Source organism: Ascaphus truei, chromosome 9 (genome assembly GCF_040206685.1).
Source record: "Ascaphus truei isolate aAscTru1 chromosome 9, aAscTru1.hap1, whole genome shotgun sequence".
Lineage (NCBI taxonomy): Eukaryota > Metazoa > Chordata > Amphibia > Anura > Ascaphidae > Ascaphus > Ascaphus truei.
The window spans coordinates 60,975,449-61,002,587 of NC_134491.1; the positions used below are offsets into that span (position 1 = coordinate 60,975,449).

General features: G+C 47.8%; 1 protein-coding gene across 8 annotated transcripts in view; it reads left to right on the forward strand.

The window, feature by feature from the left end:
* The window catches only part of LOC142503147 (complement decay-accelerating factor-like), a 66,427-nt gene that overhangs the window by 11,956 nt on the left and 27,332 nt on the right, over positions 1 to 27,139 (forward strand). For all 8 annotated transcript variants that reach the window (XR_012803947.1, XR_012803944.1, XR_012803945.1 and 5 more), the window contains exons 3-4: positions 3,488 to 3,620; positions 11,272 to 11,463. Coding sequence is in view for 4 of the 8 variants with exons in the window: in XM_075615217.1 (XP_075471332.1) it covers positions 3,536 to 3,620; positions 11,272 to 11,463 (277 nt within the window). In the remaining 4 variants the exon portion in view is untranslated. The remainder of the gene's footprint in view (positions 1 to 3,487; positions 3,621 to 11,271; positions 11,464 to 27,139) is intronic.

Consider the following 27,139-nt stretch of genomic DNA (forward strand, 5'->3'; position numbering starts at 1 on the left):
TGACGCCGGGTTCAGGGAGAGCTGGGAGAGTTATCCCAGCTCTCCCCCTCCGGCAGACGCGGAACACCTAATCGTCTCATTCTGTGGCCCCCGAGCACCGAGTCATAACTGGGTTTAGCTGTACATAGCATTTGAAATTCCTTCTCCACTAGTTTTTCAAATAGTTCTATGTAGGGCCCTTTAGACTCATGCAGATACAATATTGATTTGAGTTTAAGCCACGTATGGGATGTGGTTTTATCTTGATCACTTTCTTCATACATGCTCCTCGGTCTTCGTCATCCATAGGATGACTATCATTAATATAGAGCTGTAATTGGGAGGTATTGGCTAAACTAGCAACCTCATCAAATAAATTGATCCAATTGTTAGGATCATTAGACTCAGATTTTGAAATCTACATCTACCAGTGGTGGGGGAAGCGCATCATCTACGTCATTTTACGCTATGTAAGTTTTTATGTACTGCAATTTATTTGTTACTAGCTGAGAGACCCGGCGTTGCCCGGGATGTAAATCCGTAATAGGTAGTATTTCTAAATAGGGTAAGAATAGGTTGAGTATTTGGTGGAAAGGTTGTATAATAATGTTGAAAAGAAACATGGAAGAAAATGTAATCCGATGTTGTTTAAAAATGGTTTATTGTAAAGTTATTGTGAGTCGGCGAGTGGCTGGTGAGTGCGGTGTGGCGGTCCCACTACGGTGGGAAGGGGTGTGAGGTGGTGGGTGAAAGGCAGGGGCGGGAGGGGGCGGGGGGGTGAAAGGCAGGGGTGGGAGGGGGCGGGGGGTGAAAGGCAGGGGCGGGAGGGGGGAGGAAGGCAGGGGCAAGGGGGGAGGAAGGGGGGGAAGGCAGGGGCAAGGGGGGAGGCAGGGGCAAGGGGGAGGAAGGCAAGGGAGGGGGGAGGCAGGGCAAGAGGGGGGAGGCAGGGCAAGGGGGGGAGGCAGGGGCAAGGGGGGGCAGGCAGGGGCAAGGGGGGGCAGGCAGGGGCAAGGGGGGGTGAAAGGCAAGGGGTGGGTGGGTTATTTAGTGACTGGGTGGGTTATTTAGTGACTGGATGGGTAGGTGGATTATTTAGTGACTTTATTTATTGACTTTATTTAGTGAGTTTATTTAGTGACATTTAGTGACTGGGTGAGTTATTTAGTGAGTTGGTGGGTGGGTTATTTAGTGACTGTTATTTAGTGACTGGGTGGGTGGGTTATTTAGTGACTGGGTGGGTGGGTTATTTAGTGACTGGGTGGGTTATTTAGTGACATCTCCCACTACCCCCACCCCCCGCAGCCCCCATACCTCAGGCGGAGGCTTTAAGATAGCGGGCGGGCAGGCCTGCATTTCCCCCCTGCATCTTACCCCCCGCGGCGGCACGAAGCTAGTTTCAGGCTGGCATCATACCCACCCCCCACATGCGGCGGCTTTGGGGGCATGAAGATAGCGGGCGCCGCGCCATTTTCTCCAACCCCCCCCCCCCAATACCTCACGTGGCGGCTTGAAGATAGCGGGCGGCACGCCACTCCCTCCAACACCCCCTCTCCCCCCCATACCTCACGTGGCGGCTTGAAGATAGCGGGCGGCACGCCATTCCCTCCAACCCCCCCTCCCCCCCATACCTCACGTGGTGGCTTGAAGATAGCGGGCGGCACGCCATTCCCTCCAACCCCCCCCCCTACCTCACGCGGCGGCCGTAGTGGAATATTTGGGGAGGTGGGTGGGAGTCACGTGGTGAGGTGTCCCCGCCGCGGCCGCCACTGCCCTGCTCCTCCCGCTGGCAGGTCCCGCAGTGCGAGGCCAAGCAGGTTTGCAGGCTGTGAGGAGGGTGGAGGGAGGCGGTAGGGCTGCTGCGTCACCCCTGAGGGTTGTGAGGTGATGGGAGCGGCGGCGGCGCTAAACCCCCCCACCCGCGCGGCCAAGCAGGGCGCCGTGAGGGGAGGTGAGTTGCGGGTGAGGGGGGGTGATGATGGAGAGGGGGAAGTGAGGTTTGGGTGAGGGGGGGCTGGCCTCGGGGGTGAGAAAGAGGTGTATGTGTGTGTCTCTCTCCGTCTCTCCGTTGGCCCGTCACTCTGCCTCAGGCCAATGAGAGGTGTGCGGGGGCGGGCGGGCCAAGGGAGCAATCTCATTGGCCTGGCCCAAGGTCCAATGGGATTGCCGCTAAGGACACAGGGAGGGACACAGGGAGACACATACAGACACGGACTCATATGACGCTTTCAGAAATATATAGTAAGATTAAGGGATTTTCCTAATACAGATTTTTCTCTGCGCTCCGTTTCTTTTTTTTTTTTTTTTTTTAATTGTATATGAGATGAGCCAGGCAGAGCATTGCAAAGGGAATACTCCCGGTGAAGCAGAATTGGGTTTTCTAAGGATAGTTTTACCTCCCAATGGAGGTGAACATTAAACATCGTGTATTGCGTCCGTCCTGTTATCAAATGTAAGGATACTCTTTACAGCACAGATAAGGCAGCTTTTTGAGGTGTTGAGACTTGAAGCTAAAACATTGTCTTATCGCCTCTCGTCTGATTTTTAACTGAATTTAAATTATTGTCATTTTTTTTGTATGAAAAATTAATTGTAGGGTTTTTTAGGACTGGCTTGGGCCTTTTGTTGCTGATGGAGAATGTATTTTTACTGACAATTTATTTTCTGAATATGTATGAAGGGTTCGGTTTATTGCTGCATTACATGGTGATGCTGTGTATAATCTATACACTCCCAGCTCCTTTCACCTTCTTATAGACCTTAAAGCTGTCATAAAGATCTTTGCTTTTTAAATGATTTTGCAAGGCTCTCTCCTCCTTGCCCTGTAACTAGGAACCAACTGGTAGCCACCAAACTACAGTAACAAATGTGCTGTTGGTGTTTATTGCAGGTCCTAACACTAACAGATTAAAATCCTTATTTACCTCTATAATTAGAGGAAGGGTGGTCTGGCATTGAACCTTTCGCAACCAGCTGCATGAAAAGAAAACCTGCTTACATGGACAGTGGGGAGGGGCAAGCTTTAAACCCTGGGTGGGAGGAGCCACTAACCTCCAAAACAGCGGGGACCAGCTGGACAAAGTAAACAAACACACAGATACCCAGCAAGCTCTCAGAAACCCCCAAAATAACCACAAAATATATATATATGTATATGTGTCAAATGGAGTGCTACTGGGCGTGGCTAATTGTATAAAACAAGAAATAAAGAAGTCCAGGGCAACATTCAATGTGACAAAAATACACAGTGACGTCCAGTAGCACTCCTTTTGACACTTATATACATATTTATATTTTGTGGTAGTTTTGGGGGGTTTCTGAGAGCTTCATTCAGGGCTAAGTCCAGGTCAGGATAAAAATCTTATTTATAGTTCCCTGCACCAAGGAAAGTCTAGTTTTCGACCCCAGATCCCCAGCAAGTGTGTCTTTTTGGCTGTATTTTGTGTTCCACTGTGTGAAGCGAATTTGTGCGAATAAACTACAATTTATTTAATTACCTTGTTTTGCTCAGTGAATGATCCCGGTTAAAAAGGTGTAAACAGCCTGGTCTCCCGTGACAATGATGTCCCCACTGTCCCACTCCGTCACAAGCCACTGTGCATTTGTCCTCCTATACTTTGCGGCTCTCATCTCTGGTACTCCCGGTAAGTCCAATATTGCTGATTCTCTGGGAGCGGGGGTTTAATTACCTGAACCAGGGGGTCGTTTCAAGTAGTTAAACCAGCATCATGGTTTTGTCCTGGGAAAGACACGAGCACCCACGCGTACTTCGTCGCAATGTCACATCGTCATTTGTTACACACTGTACTGTATGCTCTACAGAGGTTCTGCTCTTCTCGCTAATGTCAGCCTGGGACACACACCTTTTTCTGTATACTAAGGGGGAAAGGACAACTGAAGCTGTTGTGACGGATGATAAATTGGCACTTAATTTAAATCTCTCCTAGGACCAAGCTAACATTTCAGTGACGTGTCTCATCTGAAAGATTGATCTGAAAGATTGATTTGCATTGTTTTTGTTTTTTACCAGAATGTGACATGTAAGTATTATAAAATAATTGGTTTAAAGTTAGACCTGGGAGGGGTTTGAGTCCTCTGACTACTCCTTTTCGAGCCCAGCATGCCCGACGTCAGGTCGCCCCCAGTAGGGCCATATGCCCGCCTGGCCAGGCCACGTAGGGTCTGGCCGCAAATCTGGGATGAGTGGCTGGTTACACTCATCTTACTTTATAGTTTAATTTTTATTGTTTTGTTCTTCCACAAGTTCCCGGAGGGGGAAAGTTCCTTCCCTTTTTTTTTTTTCTCCCCCCCCCCATCTGATCCCTACAACCATTAAAGTTTTTCACTCACAACTTTCACATGAGAGAGAGACATGACATTGGAAATGACTAGTCAAGCGCCATTGAAGTTAATATCCCTGAATGTTAAAGGTCTTAACAGTAATGGTAAACGTAGACTGGCCCTGAAAGAATTTAGGAACCTGAAAGCAGATATTGTTTTCTTGCAAGAGACGCATTTTGAAACGCAGGAGCCCCCAAACACTTAAAGTGGGACATACCCTATAGCATTTTACTCGTCTTTTACTAGCAAAATAAGAGGGGTTGCGATACTGATTAAATGGGATATTCCGTTCCATGCATTGGAAGTTAAGAGAGATCAAGGGGGGGAGGTCTGTCGTGGTTCACAGGTTTTTTTCCAAGCCTACATATTACGTTAGTGAATATCTATGCACCCAACTAGGGACAACTTGATTTTTTTAAGGGAAACACTGGAATCTAGGGGAGATAGCCGAGAGCAACTCCTGATTTTGGGAAGTGATTTTACTATGGTACCAGATCCGGATGTTGATAAGTCCACCCACAAAGAGCAATCACACGCTGCTATGACATATAGTGTAGCTAAGACATTTAGACTGCTACTTAAAGAATACGGTTTGTGGGATGCATCTGAGAGCAAGAGAGGCTAGCAGAGACTTAGAAACACTTTGGGAAGGAGTGTGGAGATTCCCTCAGAGGACTTTCTGAGAGACAAAAGAGACTGAGAGACATTCTGTAAAGGAGTTTGGATCTTTACAGTGACCAGCTGGACATATCGCAGAGGATGATAAAAAGAGAGAAAAGTTGCGCCAAAAAAGAGTTATCCTACTGTTCAGTATATGGCTCCTGTCCTTGGCACAATGCAGTTCCGCAGCCTGAGTCTCTCAGAGGTGATTCACCAACCTCTGTGTGGATACTGGTAGAAAAAAGGGGGGTCCTCCAGCGCGTTGCTCTGCTTGTGGCTCCATGGCGTTTAGAGCATATAAGTGAGGGAGAGAAGAGAGGGGACCACAGTAAGGGACCAACACAGTGATTATACACAGCTCTTCGTTTGATTAGGGAGGGGGGGGGGTGAGTAGGGGTGTTAGGAGATCAATGGAGATTGAAAGATACTGCTGAATGAAAGGAGACACACTTACATCAAAATGTCTAATATCTTGAATTCTTCTACTGTTCTCCTTATATAGCTGTGTTTTGTTGAGGGTGAGGAAAAGCCTCCTGGTATCCTCCTTAGCAAAAAAATAAGGGAAAAAAATAGTGCAATAAAATTTATTAACAATGGAAAAAAAGAGATTGAACACTTACAAGCGGCCGATAATTTCAGGCATAGAGAGGAGATGCTGCCAGACTCCACAACGGATCCCTTCCTGGGTTGGGGTGGTTTGTCCTGGCTGTTTCCCTGTTGGCAGATGATTGCTGTGTTGATCTTCACTTCGGGTGGCTAGGGTTGAGAGTTTCCAAAAGCCCGTGCACAGGCTATGTCCTCCTCAAAACGGCCTGTCCCTCAGCATACACAGATTTCAGCTCCCTGCTCCGGTGCGCGTGCGCATGCGCAGACGGCGGGATCGCCGAGCCAGATAGTACAGGGGAATCAAGTCCTCACTACGGTGGCTTGTAATGGCCAAAAAACGTCAAACGCGTTTCGCCAATGCTTCCTCAGTGACGTGTACAGGCAAAGGGTAACAGCAGTCTTATATACACTGTAGAATCGTCAATTTAACTCCAAGGGTGCTGGTTTTACTCATGACATAAGTGTAGGGCCTTAAACTCAATTGCTCATACTTTGTTGACTTAGTGTCGTGATACAGATTATACATAGTGATTAATTAGTTAAATACAACATGATTAAGAACAAATGGCATGCCTAAAAAACTTTAATGGTGGCAAGCCTCTTGTGTGAATACTATTTAATTAAAACAAGGAAGATAAGATGGATAATTAAGAAGGGCAGATAGTTTACTTATTGGCTAAATTTCTTAAATTGTAATTAAAATATAAGTTAATGTTGCTTTAAAATAGTTTGATAAAACCTAGATTTGGCATTTAAAAGGAGGTTGTTCTAAAATATGGGTATTGCCAATGAATCCAATATACTATGACTCATGGAAAAGGATAGATCTTAGAGATGCCATTTAATTAACAAGAACATAAATTAAAAGAGAATCCTTTTGGATTTTCACCCTCCAAACATTGACACCTAAGGGGTTAAATATAGACATGGAGGTTACAGCTTTTCTACCATAACATCAAGTGACCTACTTAATTTATTAACGATTTTTAACAACCAAGCTAAGATACACCTCAACAACATAACATAGGATTACAAGTATCCTTATTTTTGGATAGAGGATATACGTTATGTAAAATTGCTGAAAATTTATGTTCTTGTTAAATAAATGGCATCTCTAAGATCTATCCTTTTCCATGAGTCATAGTATATTGGATTCATTGGCAATACCCATATTTTAGACCAACCTCCTTTTAAATGCCAAATCTAGGTTTTATCAAACTATTTTAAAGCAACATTAACTTATATTTTAATTACAATTTAAGAAATTTAGCCAATAAGTAAACTATCTCCCCTTCTTAATTATCCATCTTATCTTCCTTGTTTTAATTAAATAGTATTCACACAAGAGGCTTGCCACCATTAAAGTTTTTTAGGCATGCCATTTGTTCTTAATCATGTTGTATTTAACTAATTAATCACTATGTATAATCTGTATCACGACACTAAGTCAACAAAGTATGAGCAATTGAGTTTAAGGCCCTACACTTATGTCATAAGTAAAACCAGCACCCTTGGAGTTAAATTGACGATTCTACAGTGTATATAAGACTGCTGTTACCCTTTGCCTGTACACGTCACTGAGGAAGCATTGGCGAAACGCGTTTGACGTTTTTTGGCCATTACAAGCCACCGTAGTGAGGACTTGATTCCCCTGTACTATCTGGCTCGGCGATCCCGCCGTCTGCGCATGCGCACGCGCACCGGAGCAGGGAGCTGAAATCTGTGTATGCTGAGGGACAGGCCGTTTTGAGGAGGACATAGCCTGTGCACGGGCTTTTGGAAACTCTCAACCCTAGCCACCCGAAGTGAAGATCAACACAGCAATCATCTGCCAACAGGGAAACAGCCAGGACAAACCACCCCAACCCAGGAAGGGATCCGTTGTGGAGTCTGGCAGCATCTCCTCTCTATGCCTGAAATTATCGGCCGCTTGTAAGTGTTCAATCTCTTTTTTTTTTTTTTTTTTTTTTCCCATTGTTAATAAATTTTATTGCACTATTTTTTTCCCTTTATTTTTTTGCTAAGGAGGATACCAGGAGGCTTTTCCTCACCCTCAACAAAACACAGCTATATAAGGAGAAGAGTAGAAGAATTCAAGATATTAGACATTTTGATGTAAGTGTGTCTCCTTTCATTCAGCAGTATCTTTCAATCTCCATTGATCTCCTAACACCCCTACTCACCCCCCCCTCCCTAATCAAACGAAGAGCTGTGTATAATCACTGTGTTGGTCCCTTACTGTGGTCCCCTCTCTTCTCTCCCTCACTTATATGCTCTAAACGCCGTGGAGCCACATATCGCAGAGGGGCTGCTGTGTGATCAGTCCTCTGAGATCCTGGACGAGAAGCGGACAGGGCAAGCCTTCTTGAAGCAGGCCCCTGCACCTAGCAAGGCTAGAGTCTACTCCCCAGGCCCCCAGTTGGTATTGTATCTTGTGTGGTACATCTTTGTTTTGTCTGCTGGTGTGTCAGAATAAACCCCATTTTATTCAATAACTTTGTCCTGTCTGGTGCTAGTAATCCCGGTGGTTTCGGTGTAAAAGTACTGATCTCCCGTGACACCTACTGCTGCGGCCAAGTTTATTCGAGCATTTGCCCGTTCTTGGCCGCAGCAGTAGCCTGGCGCGCGCCCGAGAGTGACGGGCGCGCGCCGAAGCAGCGGAAGAGCGCCCTCCGATCGGGGCGCTCTCCCTACCGCTGCCGGGTCCGCCGGGTCCCCCGGAACCCCCTGCCGCTGTCCCGCGATCGCGGGACACCAGGGCTCCCTCGGGGAGCCCCTGGACGCGCGTGCAGGGGGCGCACGCTCCCGAAGACGCGTGACCGCGCGTCTATGACGCGCGGCACGCCGAGGGGCGGCCACTAGCAAGCCGGGAAATCTCCCGGCTTGCGGATCTGGCCGCAGTGTGATAAAGTGTGTCGGTAGTGTATCACCTGGTCAGATCATGCCCCGGTGGCGATCGTGTTCGATCTCCCATTTGCTAGGACTCAATCATTCCATTGGAGGATGAACGACTCATTACTGAACTACCCATATGTATGTAATAAAATCTTGTTCACTTCACACTGGGGTTTGATAAACGGCTTGAAAAATCCACTTATTGAGGAAGAAGCGCACATTTAAAAGACTCTGCGTGTAAAAAGGCGATATTTGGTGTGTAGCAGCCAGTATATCGGTTGCTTCTGTTCCTTTTGAAATGAAGCACGTACAGCTAAACCCCGTTATAACGCGCCTCGTTATACCGCGATTCGGTTATAACGCGGTTTTCCCGTGGCTCCCGTTTTAAAAAAAAAAAAAAAAAAAAAATTTTAAATTTCTTTTTAAAAATTTTTTTTTTTGCACACTGCACACACTGCACACACTCACTGCACACACACTGCTCATTGCTCACACTGCCACACTGCACACACACTGCACACTGCACACACACTGCTCATTGCTCACACTGCACACACTGACACACTGCACACACACTGCACACACACTGCACACTGCACACACACTGCTTATTGCTCACACTGCACACACTGACACACTGCACACACACTGCACACACACTGCACACTGCACACACAATGCTCATTGCTCACACTGCACACACTGACACACTGCACACACACTGCACACACACTGCACACACACTGCTCATTGCTCACACTGCACACACTGACACACTGCACACACACTGCTCATTGCTCACACTGCACACTGCACACACTGCACACATTCACTGCACACACACTGCTCATTGCTCACACTGCCACACTGCACACACACTGCACACTGCACACACACTGCTCATTGCTCACACTGCACACACTGACACACTGCACACACACTGCACACACACTGCACACTGCACACACACTGCTTATTGCTCACACTGCACACACTGACACACTGCACACACACTGCACACACACTGCACACTGCACACACAATGCTCATTGCTCACACTGCACACACTGACACACTGCACACACACTGCACACACACTGCACACACACTGCTCATTGCTCACACTGCACACACTGACACACTGCACACACACTGCACACACTCACTGCACACACACTGCTCATTGCTCACACTGCCACACTGCACACACACTGCACACTGCACACACACTGCTCATTGCTCACACTGCACACACTGACACACTGCACACACACTGCACACACACTGCACACTGCACACACACTGCTCATTGCTCACACTGCACACACTGACACACTGCACACACACTGCACACACACTGCACACTGCACACACACTGCTCATTGCTCACACTGCACACACTGACACACACTCACAGACACTCACACACACTCACACACACTCTCACACATTCAGACACTTACACACACTTAGACACTCACAGACACTCACAGACACTTACACACACTTACACACACTCACAGACTGCACACACACTGTACACTGCACACACACCTCATTGCTCACACTGCACACACTGACACACTGCACACACACTGCACACTGCACACACACTGCTCATTGCTCACACTGCACACACTGACACACTGCACACACACTGCACACACTTACACACACTCACAGACACTCACAGACACTCACAGACACTCACACACACTCACACACACTCACAGACACTTCTACACACTTACACACACACTCAGACACTTACACACACTTACACACACTTAGACACACTTAGACACTCACACACACTTACACACACTCACAGACACACACACTTACACACACACTCAGACACTTACACACACTCACAGACACTTACACACACTCACACCCACATACACACACTTTCTCTCCCATATATACATACACACACACTCTCTCACTCTACACAGACGGGGGGTGGGGTCGGAGCAGAGGAAAGGCCGCGACCAGCACCACCACCCGCTCCCCCCCCTCCTCCCGCGCAGGCAGCGGGAGCGCCAGGGACAGCGGTGGGGAGAAGAAACCCCCCGCTACCACCTCCATGCAGGCAGCGGGAGCACCGGGCACGTGGAGGGATCAGAGGTAAGCGGGGACCGGAGGGACATCCCCGCTCCCATCTCCTTCCCCGCGGGCTGTCCTGCGGTGACAGGGGGAAGCGGGGAGCGGAGGGACATGCCCGCTCCCATCTCCTGCCCCGCGGCCTGTCACGCGGTGACAGGGGGAAGCGGGGACCGGAGGGACATGCCCGCTCCCATCTCCTGTCCCGCGGGATGAATCTGCATTAAAGCGGCGGCCATTTTTTTTTTCCGCGACCCCGTTAGTAACGCGGTGGTCTCGGGGTGGACCCCGAGACCCGCGTTATAACGGGGTTTAGCTGTATTCTTTTTCTGCATGGGGGAGAGTTGGTGGATAGTGTTTTCTTTACTTTTATCCCACCCTGTCCTGATCATGGAACCAATAAGGAGGGGTGAGGGGGGAGGGGGTCTCTTGTTGTGCAAACTCTTGTTGAACACACGTTGTTGGCATCAGACAAAAGGCAGCATCCAATGGAAATCAAACCCCTCCCAAGTCTCCGCTCGTCGTGTTTACAAACTAACTTTAAATAATAATTAAAAAAGAAAACCTTTAAATGGTGGATTTTGGGGAAAAAAAGAAGCATCAAGTACCCAGGCAGAGTTACATATCACTGCCATTTCTGTCATCCTTTAAAGCATTCTGCAATTTTTTTTTCTTTTTCCTCTGCAGGTGATTGTGGCCCCCCTCCAGTTATAGAGCACACACAGCCATTGGACATCGTGGAGACGTCCTTTCCCACCGGGCATGAGATAGTGTATTCATGTGATAGGACCACTGGTTATTATGATGTCCCTGGCAAGAGCAGAACTATAACCTGCCTGGACACCACCACATGGTCAGAAATCCCCGTGTTCTGCGAACGTAAGAGTTTATTCTGGTGTAATACAATACATTTTCCTTCTGTGTAATTAGTAACACAGACCTCAAGGTTCTAACAGAGGAATCCGCTGGAATACAGGAAGGAGAATATGCTTATTATATACTCTTATACGGGATGTAGGGGGTTTGGGGAAAGTGTGGAGCACCACTGTACTGAAAGGGTGGTGGATTTATGGAACGGCCTCCCAGTGGTGGAATATAAAACCACTGACGTAAACCCAAGGTGATTGTAAATATGAAAGAGAGGCATGGATCTAATAGGGCATATTAGGAAAGGTGACCCAAATGCTTCTTATCTAGCATCAGTTCTGAGGTCTCTACCTTATTTTTGATATTGTAACAATTGTTCTGTGCGGTTTGTAATTATAATTTCCTGTGTAATCTAATTCAGCGGTGCGCAAACTGGGGGGCGCAAGATTTTTAAGGGGGGGTGGTTGCAGAGACCCCGTGCTCTTCCCCAAGGCATATAAATGAACTGCCGCGTGAGGCCTCTGCAACTCCTTGTCTTTGGCAACGCAGCAACAAATGACGCCGCAGGGTAGCGTGACCCCACAGTGTCATTTGACTATAGAGACAAGGTACGGTAAGGGGGCGTGAGCAGGGAGGGAAGCAGGCAGGGCGGCGCAGCGGGGAAACATTGCTCACCCATGTAATAGGGCATACTAGGAAAGGTGACCAAATGGTTCTTATCTGGCGTCAGTTGTGCGGTCTCTACCTTATTTTTGATATTGTAACAATTGTTCTGTGTGGTTTTCAATTATAATTTCCCGTGTAATCTACAGTGGTGTGAAAAAGAAAGTACCTCCTCTGTGAATGGTATTACATATGAGGACATAATAACAATCTGTTCCTTTAGAATGTCTTAAAGTTAGGTAAATACAACCTCAGATGAACATCACCACATGACATATTACACGTGTCATGACATATTACACCGTGTCATGACATATTACACCGTGTCATGATTTATTTAACAAAAATAAAGCCAAAATGGAGAAGCCATGTGTGAAAAACTAAGTACACCTTGTTGCAGGGTACATGCAACTACACACGTGGGGTTTTCTTGATAAGGCTTATTTATTTAGCCTTAAATTATACAGCACACACAAAAAAAATAGCTTTTCTTCAGCAAACAAAAGAAAGATAGCTTATCTTCAGCATGTAAACAAAACAGGTTTTCTTCACCGTGCAGGACACAACAGTTCATCAAAATGTACTTTGCAAACAGACCTTAAATCAAGCTGTTCTCTCTCCAGAGTTTTCAGGGTATTTCCCTCCTTCAGACAGCATACAAGAAGGCAGACCTTGATTTAGTAATCTCTCCAGTAACTCACTTCTGTCTGCTGACCAGCCAGGCATGTGTGCACATCCTGGGGTTTTTAACACACCTTGATTAGGCAGCTGAGATTCAACTAATTGCCATGAGCTTCCCAGCTGAAGTTAACCTCATCAGTGCCGCACTGCAGACTAAACATATGTCTGCCAGGCATATAGCTGGTGGCTTTTATTTACCCTGTCACATTCCTCCCCTGTTAATGTGTGGCTGGGGCTACGCACGGCTGAAGCCCGACCATCCACCCCTTCTCTAGAAAAGAAATCCACATTTGCGTTCTCTTTTCCCGGCCTGTGCTGAATCTCAAATAAGAAGGGTTGGAGGGCCATATACCACCTAGTTAACCTAGCATTGGAATCTTTCATGCTATTTAACCACTTCAGTGGAGCATGGTCTGTCACCAGAGTAAAATGGACTCCTGCCAGGTAATGCCTTAAAGCCTTAATTGCCCTCTTTACTGCGAGGCACTCCTTCTCAATCACTGAGTAATTTTTTTCCCTCGGGAATAATTTCCTACTCGGGAAAAGGATAGGGTGTTCAACCCCCTCAAACTGTTGTGACAACACTGCCCCTAGCCCTATCTCTGATGCGTCCGTTTGCACTACAAAAGGCCTGTTGAAATCTGGGCTTCTAAGGACGGGACCCTCTGATAGACACATTTTTATGTCCCCATAGGCTCTCTGACACTCCCTTGACAATACCACTTGTGTAGGGGCACACTTTTTTGTGAGGTTCGTTAAAGGGGCTCCCACTTCCGAGTAGTTGGGGATGAAGCGTCGGTAGTATCCTGCTAAACCCAGCAGAGAGCATACCTGCGTTTTTGTTTGGGGGGTCAGAACTTCTTTCAGGGCAACTACCTTGTCGGCCAGTGGCCTTACTTTTCCACCTCCCACTGCATACCCTAAGTATTTGGTTTCTGCCTTACCCAAGGCACATTTCTTAGGGTTGGCTGTGAGCCCTGCCTCTCTTAGAAATTTGAGGACCGCTTTCAGCCTATTTAGATGGGCCCGCCAGTGTTTACTATAAATGACGATGTCATCTAGGTAGGCTGCGGCATAAGTCCTATGGGGTCTCAGCACCTTATTCATGAGTCTCTGAAATGTGGCTGGGGCTCCATGCAGTCCAAATGGCATTGTCACAAACTGGTATAAACCCATGGGAGTGGCAAAGGCTGTTTTGCACTTGCACTCTTTCTCTAGGGGTATTTGCCAGTATCCTTTTGTTATGTCCAACGTATTTTATATTCCGCGTTACCAAGGGCGTCAATTAATTCGTCCACCCTTGGCATCGGATATGTGTCAAACTTGGATACCGCATTGACCTTTCGGAGGTCCACACAAAATCTTACCTTCCCATCGGGTTTAGGGACCATAACTAGTGGACTACACCACTCAACTGCATGATTCCTCAATCACTCCTAAGTGTAACATTTCTTGTACCTTCTTCTCTACCAGGGCCCTACGACTTTCAGGCAACCTATAAGGACGGGAACGTACTTTTACCCCAGGTGCTGTCTCGATCGCATGTGAAATTAAGTTAGTTTGTCCTGGTAAATCAGAAAAAACATCATGGAATTGTGTGATTATTGCTAACAAGTCCCCTTTTTGTTCAGAGGACAACTGTTTACCCATTGGGATTTTATCGTCACCCACGATGTTCTCCCGTGGGGGCTGAGGACCCAAGTCCGTTTCCTCCACCGGGTGGATGAATAGAGCCTGCTGCATCTTCCAGGGTTTCAGCAAATTCACATGGTAAATTTGTTTACCCTTCCTGGACCCTGGTTGAGCGATCTCGTAATTCACATCACCCGTTTGGCGGAGTCCTTGAATGGGCTCTGCCATTTGGCCAGGAGTTTACTCTCACAACTGGGTAATAATAACATCACCTGGTCTCACGGGTGAAACACTCTCATGCGAGCATTCTGATTGTAATGTCTCTCCTGACTGTCCTGGGCTGATTAAGATTCTCCCTAGCAAAATGGCCGACCACATCTAGGCGCTTCCTAAGGTCTAGTACATATTGCAGGATATTCTTAGAAGGGGACCGCTGTTCCTCCCAGGACTCCTTTAGGAGGTCTAGGATACCCCGGGGTTGACGGCCATACAGCAGTTCAAACGGAGAGAATCCCATGGAGGCCTGGGGAACTTCCCGCACTGCAAAATGCAGAAAAGGGAGAAGTTCATCCCAGGCTCTCTTCTCTGAATCCACAAATTTCCTCAACATCCCTTTTAGAGTTCGGTTAAATCTTTCCACCAATCCGTCAGTCTGTGGATGGTAGACCGACGTCCGAACAGACTTGACCTTTAGTAATTTTAAGACATCCTGCATCAACTTAGCCATAAAATTTGTACCTTGGTCTGTCAATGTAACCTGGGGAAGTCCAACCCGTGAGAACAGCACCAACAACTTGTTGGCTACTTGCTTCGCCGTTGCTGTTCTCAGGGGGAACGCCTCAGGATATCTTGTTGCATAATCAACAATTACCAGAATAAACCTGTACCCTTTCGAAGAAGGTTCTAGAGGTCCTACCAAGTCTACCCCAATCCTCTCAAAGGGAACTGACACCAAGGGTAGAGGAACCAAAGGGGCTGTTTTTTGTCCCTTTGGACTAGTTAGCTGGCACTCCGGACATGCCGCATATAACTTAGCAATATCACTATGCATCCCTGGCCAATAGAATCGGGACAAAATACGGTCCAATGTTTTATCCCTGCCCAGGTGACCACCCCAAGGAACAGTATGTGCTAGATTGAACACAGATTTAACAAACGCCTTGGGAACCAATAACTCAAAATGGGGGAATACTATCACCATTCAATCACCATAAATTCAAAATTTGCTCATCAATTTTTACCACCTTGTCATACTGTCTAGCAAGGACTGGGTCTTCCCTTTGCCTCTGGCGAAATTCGGGAGGTATAGGTCTGGTAAGTCTCCAGGGCTCATATCCCCCTCCCTCTGGCCATCCCCAGTCATCACTTGTGCCTTCTGTCTATTAGAATGGTCACCTTGAGACCCAGATTTCTGCAACCAGTCCTGTTTGTCAGAGCGTCTTTGCTTCCGAGTCTTTTGAACCCGGTGTCTACTGGGAAACAGGTCTGCCGAGAAGGGGAACAGTTTGCCAGGGTTCTCCTGAGCCATAGAATAAGGCTCCTTGTGAGAGACTGGAGCCATTAGGTCCGAAAAGAAAGGCCAGTCCCGGGCGAGCACAACGGGGGCAGGGAGCCAAGGACTGACTCCTACTTCGAGGTAGGCCTCCTGGCCTTTCACCTGTAGCCGGATTTTGGCCATCGGATACCGCTTTACATCGCCGTGTATACATTCTATACTCCATGGGGAGTCAAAAGAACACACGTTAGGCGGTAACAGTTCCTGGAGGACCAGAGTTTTCCCAGAGCTCGAATCTACAAGGGCCTGGACGGTTTTTCCCCCAATCAGGGTTGGAAGTAGCCAGGGCTTGTATTTTTCTCCAGTGAAGGCCGAGGCGACGGTCCTGCTGAAGGAACAATCCATCTGTGGACAGTCCACATGCCGATGGCCTTGTTCTCCGCAGGCAGAACATGGAGAGGGTTCCCTCGCAGGAGGGGAATGTGGATAGCGCTCTGCTGGACCGGATACTGGAGACCAGGCATCTGGGGGGTCCTGTGGGCGACGTCCTCAGAAGTTCCTTTTATTTTGCGACGAGCCGACATCAGGAAGGAATTGAGGGTCTCGTGGGGACCAGCATTTGGACTCCGTCCTTGCTGGAATGACTGCTCCTTCCGTTGGACTTGGCGGTTGCGTAGGGACGGGACGTAGGTTCCCCGTTGATCCGACCTCCCTCTTTGGGCGTACCCAAGTGCCGGTGGAGTCGGGTCCAGGACACTCGCCTGCTGCTCAGCCCCAAGGAAGTTCTCCACGAGTCGGACCGCCAACGCTAGGGTTTCAGCAGCGTGGTGTTTTACCCATGAGTGTGCGGAAGGGGGTATTATTTGTACAAATTGTTCCAAAACCACCTGCTCAAGAATTGCCTCCTTAGTGCACTCCTCGGGTTGTATCCAGCGAGTACACAAGTCCAATAACTGCTGAGCGAGGACCCGGGGTCTCATCTTAGCGGTGTACTTCATGTTCCGGAACTGCTGCCAGTAGGTCTCTGGGGTCAGACCTAAGCGATCCAGTATGGCGGCTTTTACTTGTCGGTAGTCCATTGCCTGATCTGCTGGGAGGCCCTGATATGAGGCCTGGGCTTCTCCTATGAGGAGCGGGGCCAAAGAAGTTGCCCAGCGATCTGTAGCCCAGCCCTGAGATTCGGCAACTCTTTAAAAAATTCTTCCATTCTTGTGTGTGTGTGGCCCTTTAACTGCAGGAGCCTTTTGAAAATTCCAGCACCTCTGACACCATATGTTGCAGGGTACATGCAACTACACACGTGGGGTTTTCTTGATAAGGCTTATTTATTTAGCCTTAAATTATACAGCACACACAACAAAAATAGTTTTTTTTCAGCAAACAAAAGAAAGATAGCTTATCTTCAGCATGTAAACAAAACAGGTTTTCTTCACCGTGCAGGACACAACAGTTCATCAAAATGTACTTTGCAAACAGACCTTAAATCAAGCTGTTCTCTCTCCAGAGTTTTCAGGGTATTTCCTTCCTTCAGACAGCATACAAGAAGACTGTTACGTCGGTGCTGCCTGCAGACCAGACCCGTCTCCTGAGCTGAAGGGGGAAGTGGTAATACACGCACCCGCAGCAAAGGGAGCGTGTCCGGAGTGTGGTATGAAGCGTTGCGAGGCCAGGTGTAGTAAGGTAGACAATACTTGCCGGTACCGGTTGTAGAGATAGAGTGAAGGATGCCTCGCCGAAGTCAGGGAGTGGAGAGTGGAGATAGGTCGTTGTCCAAGCCGTGTTCAAGGGGTTACCAGAGTGAGCGTTGTCCAAGGAGTGCCGAGATCGAGAGCCAGAGGGGGTAGTCGTACAAGCCGCGTCAGAACCTGTGAAAACACTGAGAGAATCCAGAAGTACTTCCATACAGAGACTATGTCGAGCAAAGACTGAGAGCAGAGAGGAGCTAGATAAAGCAGGAAGGTCCAATTAGGAACGGAGGCGGGACAGGAAGAGCTACAGGGAGACACTGCAGATTGGTGCAGGCATAACAGGCCAGGTGAGTCTTGTTGGTAACCTGAGTATGCCCGTGCAGTGTGCGGGGACGGAGCCAGAGGTCCGGGGGACGGGAAGAAGAGTGTGCAGACTGAGCATGCTCCGTAACTCGTGTACGCGCGTGAACCGAGCCAGTGGATGGTGCAGGTGTGCGTGTAGGAGGGCGTGGCCGCGCCCGGCGCTAAGCAGAGGAATCGCCGAGGGGAGTTTGGAAATAAAGCAGGGAAACTGTTGGGCAATATGACTAGAAAATCAAGTCAAAGAAAGTCAAACCATATTCTGAGAATAAGGGAAAAATCGGGAAATATCACCACTAATGCTAGAGATATAAATAATAAGGTATTTTTTGTTTTAAGTTTTTTTTATTAAACATTAAACAACAACATTACAACAAAACAATACAGAAAAAAGAACAATAAGAAACAGAAAAGATACATTTACACAAAATTATATTTTAGTATTGCTTATCATACTTATAATTCCAAAATTCAACACATTAACACAAATAATAATATAAAAACCCACAGATAATAGGCCAGGTGAGTCTTGTTGGTAACCTGAGTATGCCCATGCAGTGTGCGGGGGCGGAGCCTGAGGTCCGGGGGACGGGAAGAAGAGTGTGCAGACTGAGCGTGCTCCGTAACTCGTGTACGCGCGTGAACTGAGCCAGTGGATGGTGCAGGTGTGTGTGTAGGAGGGCGTGGCCGCGCCCGGCGCTAAGCAGAGGAATCGCCGAGGGGAGTGATTCCGCGACGGCGGCAGGAGCGAGGAGCCGTGGAGGCCGGTAAGGCAGGTTTGTTTTGTGTGTCCAGGGACTCCCTGCGGGAAGGGGGTGTTTTGTCTGGGAAGCGTGGAGAACGCCGATTCCTGACAGTACCCCCCTCTTCAGGAATGGCCTCAGGACGATCCAAGAACGGTTTCTCTGGAAACTTTTTCCTGAAGGACTTAAGAAGGGCCGGGGCATGAATGTCCTTTGAAGGTACCCAGGATCTCTCTTCAGGGCCAAAGCCCTTCCACTGCACCAAGAACTGGAGCTGACCCCTGGATAGGCGAGAATCCAAAAGAGAGTGAACTTCGTATTCCTCGTTATTTTGTACAGTAATGGGATCCGGTTTACGAGTCTGATCCGGAAAGAAGTGACTGGAGATGAATGGTTTTAAGAGGGACACATGAAAGACATTGGGAATCTTCATACTGGGTGGTAGGTGGAGCCGGAATGCCACAGGGTTAATTTGTTCACAAATAGGAAAGGGTCCCAGGAACTTAGGTGCCAGTTTAGGAGATGGTACCTTGAGGTGGATATTCTTAGAGGAGAGCCATACCACATCCCCTGGTTTGTAACTAGGTGCCGAACGACGACGACGATCGGCCTGTAGTTTCGATCTGCGGGAGGAGTTGAGAAGGGTAGACTGAATTTTAGACCATGCGGTTTGGAGGGAAGAAATGCGTTCATCTACGGCTGGTACTCCAGAAGGGATGTTGGGAATGGGAAGACAGGGAGGATGGAACCCATAATTTATAAAGAAGGGTGACTCCCGGGTGGACTCGTTTTTGGCAGAATTGACGGAATACTCTGCCCAAGAGAGGAGTTGAGCCCAATCATCCTGGAAATCGGATATGAAACATCTCAGGTACTTCTCCAGCGATTGATTGATTCTCTCCGTTTGTCCATTGGACTGAGGATGATAGGCGGAAGAGAAAGAAGAAGAGATGCCCAATCTCTTCATGAAAGCTCTCCAAAATTTGGATACGAACTGAGAACCTCTGTCAGAAACAATGGACGAAGGGATCCCATGAATCCAGAAAATCTGCTCCGTAAAAATATCAGCAAGGGCGGGGGAGGTGGGTAATCCTTTAAGTGGAATGAAATGGGACATCTTCGAGAACCTGTCCATGACCACCAAGATAGTGTTCATTCCTCTGGACCTGGGCAACTCCACGATGAAGTCCATCGAAATGTGGGACCAGGGGCGGTCGGGAACTGGAAGGGGTAACAGAAAACCCTGAGGCTTTTGATGGAGAGTCTTGCTTTGAGTGCATGTGGGGCAGGCGCGGGTAAACTCCAGAATATCTTGAGACATCCTTGGCCACCAGAAATTCCGACGAATGAGATCAGTAGTCTTCTTAAAACCTGGATGACCTGCAGATTTAGAGGAGTGACCTCAAGACAGGACCTCTGGAACAAATTTGGAAGGTACAAAGAGTTTGTTGTCGGGAACGACCATGTCCTTGGGAATGCGTCTCTGGGAGTGCAAAATCTTGTCAAGATTCTTGAAAGAAGACGTGGCAAGAATCCTCTCATGCGGAAGGATAGTCTCCAAAGATTCCTCTGGCCTCTCTTCAGAAGAATGTATACGGGAGAGTGCGTCTGCCTTTACGTTCTTGGTCCCGGGGATATAGGAAAGGTGAAAATCGAATCGAGAAAAAAAAAGAGCCCAACGAGCCTGTCGTGGACCAAGGCGTCGAGCATTCTCTATGTAAAGAAGGTTCTTGTGGTCCGTGAGAATAGTAAACGGCTCTTTCGACCCCTCCAGCAGGTGTCTCCACTCTTGAAGAGCCATCTTCACGGCCAGAAGTTCCCTGTTACCCACGTCATAGTTCCTCTCGGTAGACGAGAATTTCTTGGAAAAATATGCACAGAGATGTAACGTATCTTGGGCGTGGGTCTCTGAGAACGGCACCAGCGCTGCAATCAGAAGCGTCGACCTCCAGGACGAAGGGAAGTTCAATGTTGGGATGACGGAGAATAGGTGCGGATATAAAAGCTTCCTTGAGTGTCTCGAAGGCGGAGATGGCCTCGGATGACCAAGCCGAAGGATCAGCTCCTTTTTTGGTGAGCGCAGTAAGGGGTGCCACAATGGTGGAAACACTCCGTATAAACTTACGATAATAATTAGCGAACCCCAAAAAACATTGTATGGCCTTGAGAGAGTTGGGTCTTGGCCATTCAGTGACTGCTTGAAGTTTACCGGAGTCCATCATAAAGCCCTCATCGGAAATGATGTACCCCAGGAACGGAGTGGAGGTCTGATGAAAGGTGCACTTCTCCAGTTTGGCGTACAAATGGTGTTCACGGAGACGGGAAAGGACGTAGGAGGTGTGGCGTATATGGTCCTGGAGATCTTTGGAAAAAATCAGGATATCATCCAAGTATACAATAACAAAAATATTGAGTACCTTACGAAAGACGTCGTTGATGAAATCCTGGAAGACAGCGGGGGCATTACATAAGCCGAAAGGCATTACCAGATATTCGTAGTGTCCACTACACGTGTTGAAGGCCGTCTTCCATTCATCCCCCTTCCTGATGCGCACCAAGTTATAGGCACCACGTAGATCCAACTTGGAAAAAATCTTGGCCCCCTGTAATTTATCGAACAGTTCAGTAATAAGGGGAAGGGGGTAACGATTTTTAATAGTTATCTGGTTTAAACCCCTGTAGTCGATGCAAGGCCTCAACGACCTGTCCTTTTTCTTGACGAAGAAAAACCCAGCCCCTGCTGGGGAATTGGAGTGACGAATAAAGCCTTTCTTGAGATTCTCCTGGATATATTCATCCATAGTGTGAGATTCTGGTAACGACAAGGGGTAGGTCTTGGACTTGGGTAGGGAGTAACCCGGAACTAGGTTGATCGGACAATCGTATGTCCTGTGTGGCGGCAAGAGGTCTGACTGTACCTTATTGAAAACGTCCCGGAATTGATGGTAAACGGAAGGTAGAATAACTTCGGGAACAGAGGTATTGGCCAGCAGTTGATGAGTCTCGCCTGACCTCGGCCTCCAGGAAATGGGAGCAGAGGAAGTCCAGTCAATGAGAGGATTGTTAAGTTGTAGCCAAGGAAGACCAAGGGTGATGGGTATCCCAGGAGCGTGAATGGCATCGAGAACTAAGGTCTCCTTGTGCAGATGTGAGGACAGAAGCAAAGGAGCCGTCTCTAAGGAGATGTGGGCCGGGGTAAGAGGACGTCCATCGATACCAACGAGTGCAATGGGAACCTTCTTTCTCACAAGTGGTATGCGGTTTAACCTGGCAAATTCAAGATCCACGAAGTTTCCTCCAGCTCTTGAGTCAATGAAAGCGGCGGTAGAAGTCTTGAACTTCTCGCCTGAAAGGGAGACTGGAAATGTAAGTTTCTTAGGGAGTTCACCTTTAGACAGGGGACGTGGGGACATTACACCCAGAGAGAGCCCCTCTGTACTCACTGGGTGTTCCCGTTTCCCGGACGCAGTGGACACTCCCGAACCAGATGTTCCATGGATCCGCAGTAGAAACACAATCCCCCGGCGTGGCGGAACTGCCGTATCGGTGTGCGGATGCGTTGTACCCTCAATTGCATAGGCTCTGGCAACTCCAGTGCAGGACGAAGAGATATGGTAGCACTTGGGGGAGCAGGAGTGTTGCTGGGAGTACTGGAGAACGGAACTTGAAAGTTATGGAAGCGAGTGCGCTGACGCTCAGAGCGGCGTACCTGGATACGTTGATCCACTCAGACAGCCAAATCAATGAGGACCTCCAATTGATCCGGCCTGGATTGGCGAGAGAGTTTGTCCTTGATGGGATCTGCCAGGCCTTGCCAGAATACGGAGACGAGAGCCTCTTGTCCCCAATTAGTCTCAGCTGCTAGAGTCCGGAATTCCACAGCATACTGTGTCACCATTCGCCGTCCCTGAGTGATCTGGAGGAGAGAAACAGATGCCATCTCCCGACGAGCGGGAGAATCGAATACTCGTTGAAACTCGGCTTTAAATGCCGGGTAATCTTGGGTAAGGTCAGAACGTCGCTCTCAAACCGGGGAAGCCCAAGCCAGGGCGCTGCCAGTGAGGAGGTTATAAATGTAGGCTACCTTCTTGCGATCAGAATTGTAGAGATGGGGGGCCATTTCAAACTGCACCTCACACTGGTTTAGGAAACCCCTACAATGTTGCGGTTCACCTGCATAAGGCTTGGGGGGAGGAATCCTTACATCTGAGCTGCTAACTGCGCTTGCAGAGTGGGGGCTTACATCTGGCGGGGTCGCGGTCGGTACCCTGTCTGAGAGTACTGCGACCTGGCGTGTAAGTGCCACAATTTGATGGTAAAAGGGGACGATAGACAGCACTCTGATGGTGTTAAATATATGCAATTGCAGGGTGCACGGAACAAAAGGGGACCCTTATTCCCCTGTATAGTACTAACAAATATACGTAAGTACCAGCACTCACTGTCTAATAGCTAAATGATGAAAACAGTTGTAATGCAGAATAAACATTTAATAATAAAATGAACCAGAAATAAATCAAATGTGTTTGCAGAAACCAGTATCACAAATGGGCATGTCACAAAGTGAGGTGTGGGGGGGGGAAAGAAGGAAAAGGGGAAAAAACATGAAACATAAGGAATATACACAAAAAAAACGGAGAACGGAAAGTATGCTAGGGGGGCGACGTTTCGAGGGACTACCTCTTCATCTGGCCCATTCCCCCTGGTCCAAAAGGACCGAGAGGTACTTCCCTAAGCCTCCCTTCCCCTATACCTGGTCAAATCAGACACCCCTGAAAATAGCTAGTAAACATATAGTGTAAGCTAAATACAGCTAAACAGCTAATAGCAGGGCAGCAAGAATCCACTAATGGTACAGTTAAAGCTGAACACAGCTTGCAAGAAAGCAGCTTTCAAATGAGCACCAAGAGTCCACACAGTCAGTGAAAGGTTAATGAGAAAAATAAATGAAGTGGTCAAACCCTCAGTGGCTCTGCTCCTTCAGCTGCTCGTGTGATTCTTGCTGCCCTGCTATTAGCTGTTTAGCTGTATTTAGCTTACACTATATGTTTACTAGCTATTTTCAGGGGTGTCTGATTTGACCAGGTATAGGGGAAGGGAGGCTTAGGGAAGTACCTCTCGGTCCTTTTGGACCAGGGGGAATGGGCCAGATGAAGAGGTAGTCCCTCGAAACGTCGCCCCCCTAGCATACATTCCGTTCTCCGTTTTTTTTTGTGTATATTCCTTATGTTTCATGTTTTTTCCCCTTTTCCTTCTCCCCCCCCCCCCCCACCCCTCACTTTGTGACATGCCCATTTGTGATACTGGTTTCTGCAAACACATTTGATTTATTTCTGGTTCATTTTATTATTAAATGTTTATTCTGCATTACAACTGTTTTCATCATTTAGCTATTAGACAGTGAGTGCTGGTACTTACTTAGATTTGTTGCCACAATTTGATCCGCCATGGCCTGGTTTTGCTGAAGCAGATTGGAGAGAAACTGTTGAAGTTCAGTCTGGTCTGCGTCTTGTGGGCTCGACATAATGTTACGCCGGTCCTGCCCGCAGACCAGACCCGTCCCCTGAGCTGAAGGGGGAAGTGGTAATACATGCACCCGCAGCAAAGGGAGCGTGTCCGGCGTATGGTATGAAGCGTTGCCGGGCCAGGTGTAGTAAGGTAGACAAAACTTGCCAGTACCGGTTGTAGAGATAGAGTGAAGGATGCCTCGCCGAAGTCAGGGAGTGGAGAGTGGAGATAGGTCGTTGTCCAAGCCGTGTTCAAGGGGTTACCAGAGTGTGCGTTGTCCAAGGAGTGCCGAGATCGAGAGCCAGAGGGGGTAGTCGTACAAGCCGCGTCAGAACCTGTGAAAACACTGAGAGAATCCAGAAGTACTTCCATACAGAGACTATGTCGAGCAAAGACTGAGAGCAGAGAGGAGCTAGATAAAGCAGGAAGGTCCAATTAGGAACGGAGGCGGGACAGGAAGAGCTACAGGGAGACACTGCAGATTGGTGCAGGCATAACAGGCCAGGTGAGTCTTGTTGGTAACCTGAGTATGCCCGTGCAGTGTGCGGGGACGGAGCCAGAGGTCCGGGGGACGGGAAGAAGAGTGTGCAGACTGAGCATGCTCCGTAACTCGTGTACGCGCGTGAACCGAGCCAGTGGATGGTGCAGGTGTGCGTGCAGGAGGGCGTGGCCGCGCCCGGCGCTGAGCAGAGGAATCGCCGAGGGGAGTGATCCCGCGACGGCGGCAGGAGCGAGGACCCGCTGAGGCCGGTAATGCAGTTTTGTGTGTCCAGGGAATGTTTTTTGTGTGTCCAGGGACTACCTGCGGGAAGGGGGTGTTTTGTGTGGGGAGCGTGGAGAACGCCGATTCCTGACAAAGACAGACCTTGATTCAGTAATCTCTCCAGTAACTCACTTCTGTCAGCTGACCAGCCAGGCATGTGTGCACATCCTGGGGTTTTTAACACACCTTGATTAGGCAGCTGGGATTCAACTAATTGCCATGAGCTTCCCAGCTGAAGTTAACCTCATCAGTGCTGCACTGCAGACTAAACATATGTCTGCCAGGCATATAGCTGGTGGCTTTTATTTACCCTGTCACAACCTTATGATTCAATAGCTTGCAGAACCACCTTTAGCAGCAATAACTTGAAGTAACAGAGACAGTTGTATGAGAGCCAAGGATTTATGTGAGGTTTCGCTGCATGGAAAAGAATTTAGAGATCTAAACGTTTACAAGTTTGGAAATAAAGCAGGGAAACTGTTGGGCAATATGACTAGAAAATCAAGTCAAAGAAAGTCAAACCATATTCTGAGAATAAGGGAAAAATCGGGAAATATCACCACTAATGCTAGAGATATAAATAATAAGGTATTTTTTGTTTTAAGTTTTTTTTATTAAACATTAAACAACAACATTACAACAAAACAATACAGAAAAAAGAACAATAAGAAACAGAAAAGATACATTTACACAAAATTATATTTTAGTATTGCTTATCATACTTATAATTCCAAAATTCAACACATTAACACAAATAATAATATAAAAACCCACAGATAATAGCATTTTCAAAGATTAACATCAAAGCTATCTCCACACAGCCTCCCAACAGAATCTGGCATAAGATTCCCCATTCTCCATCTCCCCCAACCACATTATAGTATCATATTTCCTCAAAGGCAAAATTACCTGTGGCCCATCGCAATCAGTCTGAGGAGACCCCAAGATGTATGCTCAAATGTTTGTATGACTGAATCACTATCTTGTTGTGACATAGTATCAATAAAATTTTCCCATTTAAAAAATAAATAAAAATTCTCAGTTCTTAATTATTCGTCTCAGCTTCTAATTTATCCACCATCATCAATTTATTCAGATAATCGTTTAAACTATCTAAAGTGTAGGGTTCAGGCTTTATCCGTTTTCAGCAAATGTATTCATGCGTGGTGCTATAGGCTGTTAACAGAGCAATACATGTGGATAATGAAGATTATTCCTGTGTGATGCCTGGAATATAGATCTTGAAGTGAGGTAGGGTACTAGGTGTGGTATCCTGGTTGGTAAACCAGCTGAAGCAGCAATCGGTATCCATTTTCAGCATCAGTGTTTTCCTTGCTGCCAGCATGACAATCTCTGCTATCCTTGGGACATTGTTCATTACATTAACCTCTTTCCAACTTCTCTATTTCCAAACAGTAAGGCTAAGGGCTTTTATTGTAGTTACCCCAATAACTTCCTTTATATACTGCAGAACCTTATCCCAAAAATCAGAAATAACCAGACAATCCCACAAACAATATTTTAAATCCGCTCTTTCCTGGGAACACTTGGGGCACTTATTTTTAGATTTCTCTATCCCCTTATAATTGATATCAAAAGCATAATAGGCCCTATGCAATATCTTAGGCTGCGTCCATAGATGGACCAGCCGTGCTGAGGCGTGCGGACGCTCCGCGCTGAGCCCCTGCATCCTCAATGAGGATGCCCTGAGAGGGGGCTCACGCGAGCGTCCGCAGGCGTGCTGAGGCATTGGAGGTTTCAGCCGAGAGCCAAGCTGTTTTTCAGCGCTCTGTCGGCAGAAAACCTCCAATCACTGCACAGCAGCGTCAACGTCACGGCGCTGTGACGTCGGCGCCGTGACATTGACGTCAGTGCGTCACGGGCGATTGGCCCAGCGACGTCACTGCCCCGCCTCCAACCACCTCCCCCCGGCTCCCTTCGCGCACGCTGGCTCGCCTGCAAGTCCGTGCAATCACGCTGACTGAAGCAGGCGAGCCTCAGCGTTAGCGCGCCTCCGCTCTCCCCGCACCTCTATGGCCCGGGCCTTATATTGCATCTCTCTCCACTCCTCAGAAATGATAATTTTCCTATCCCGAGTTAACCCTTCGAGTAACAGATCAACACTGTAAATTCCTGGGAAATCTTTTACTCATCT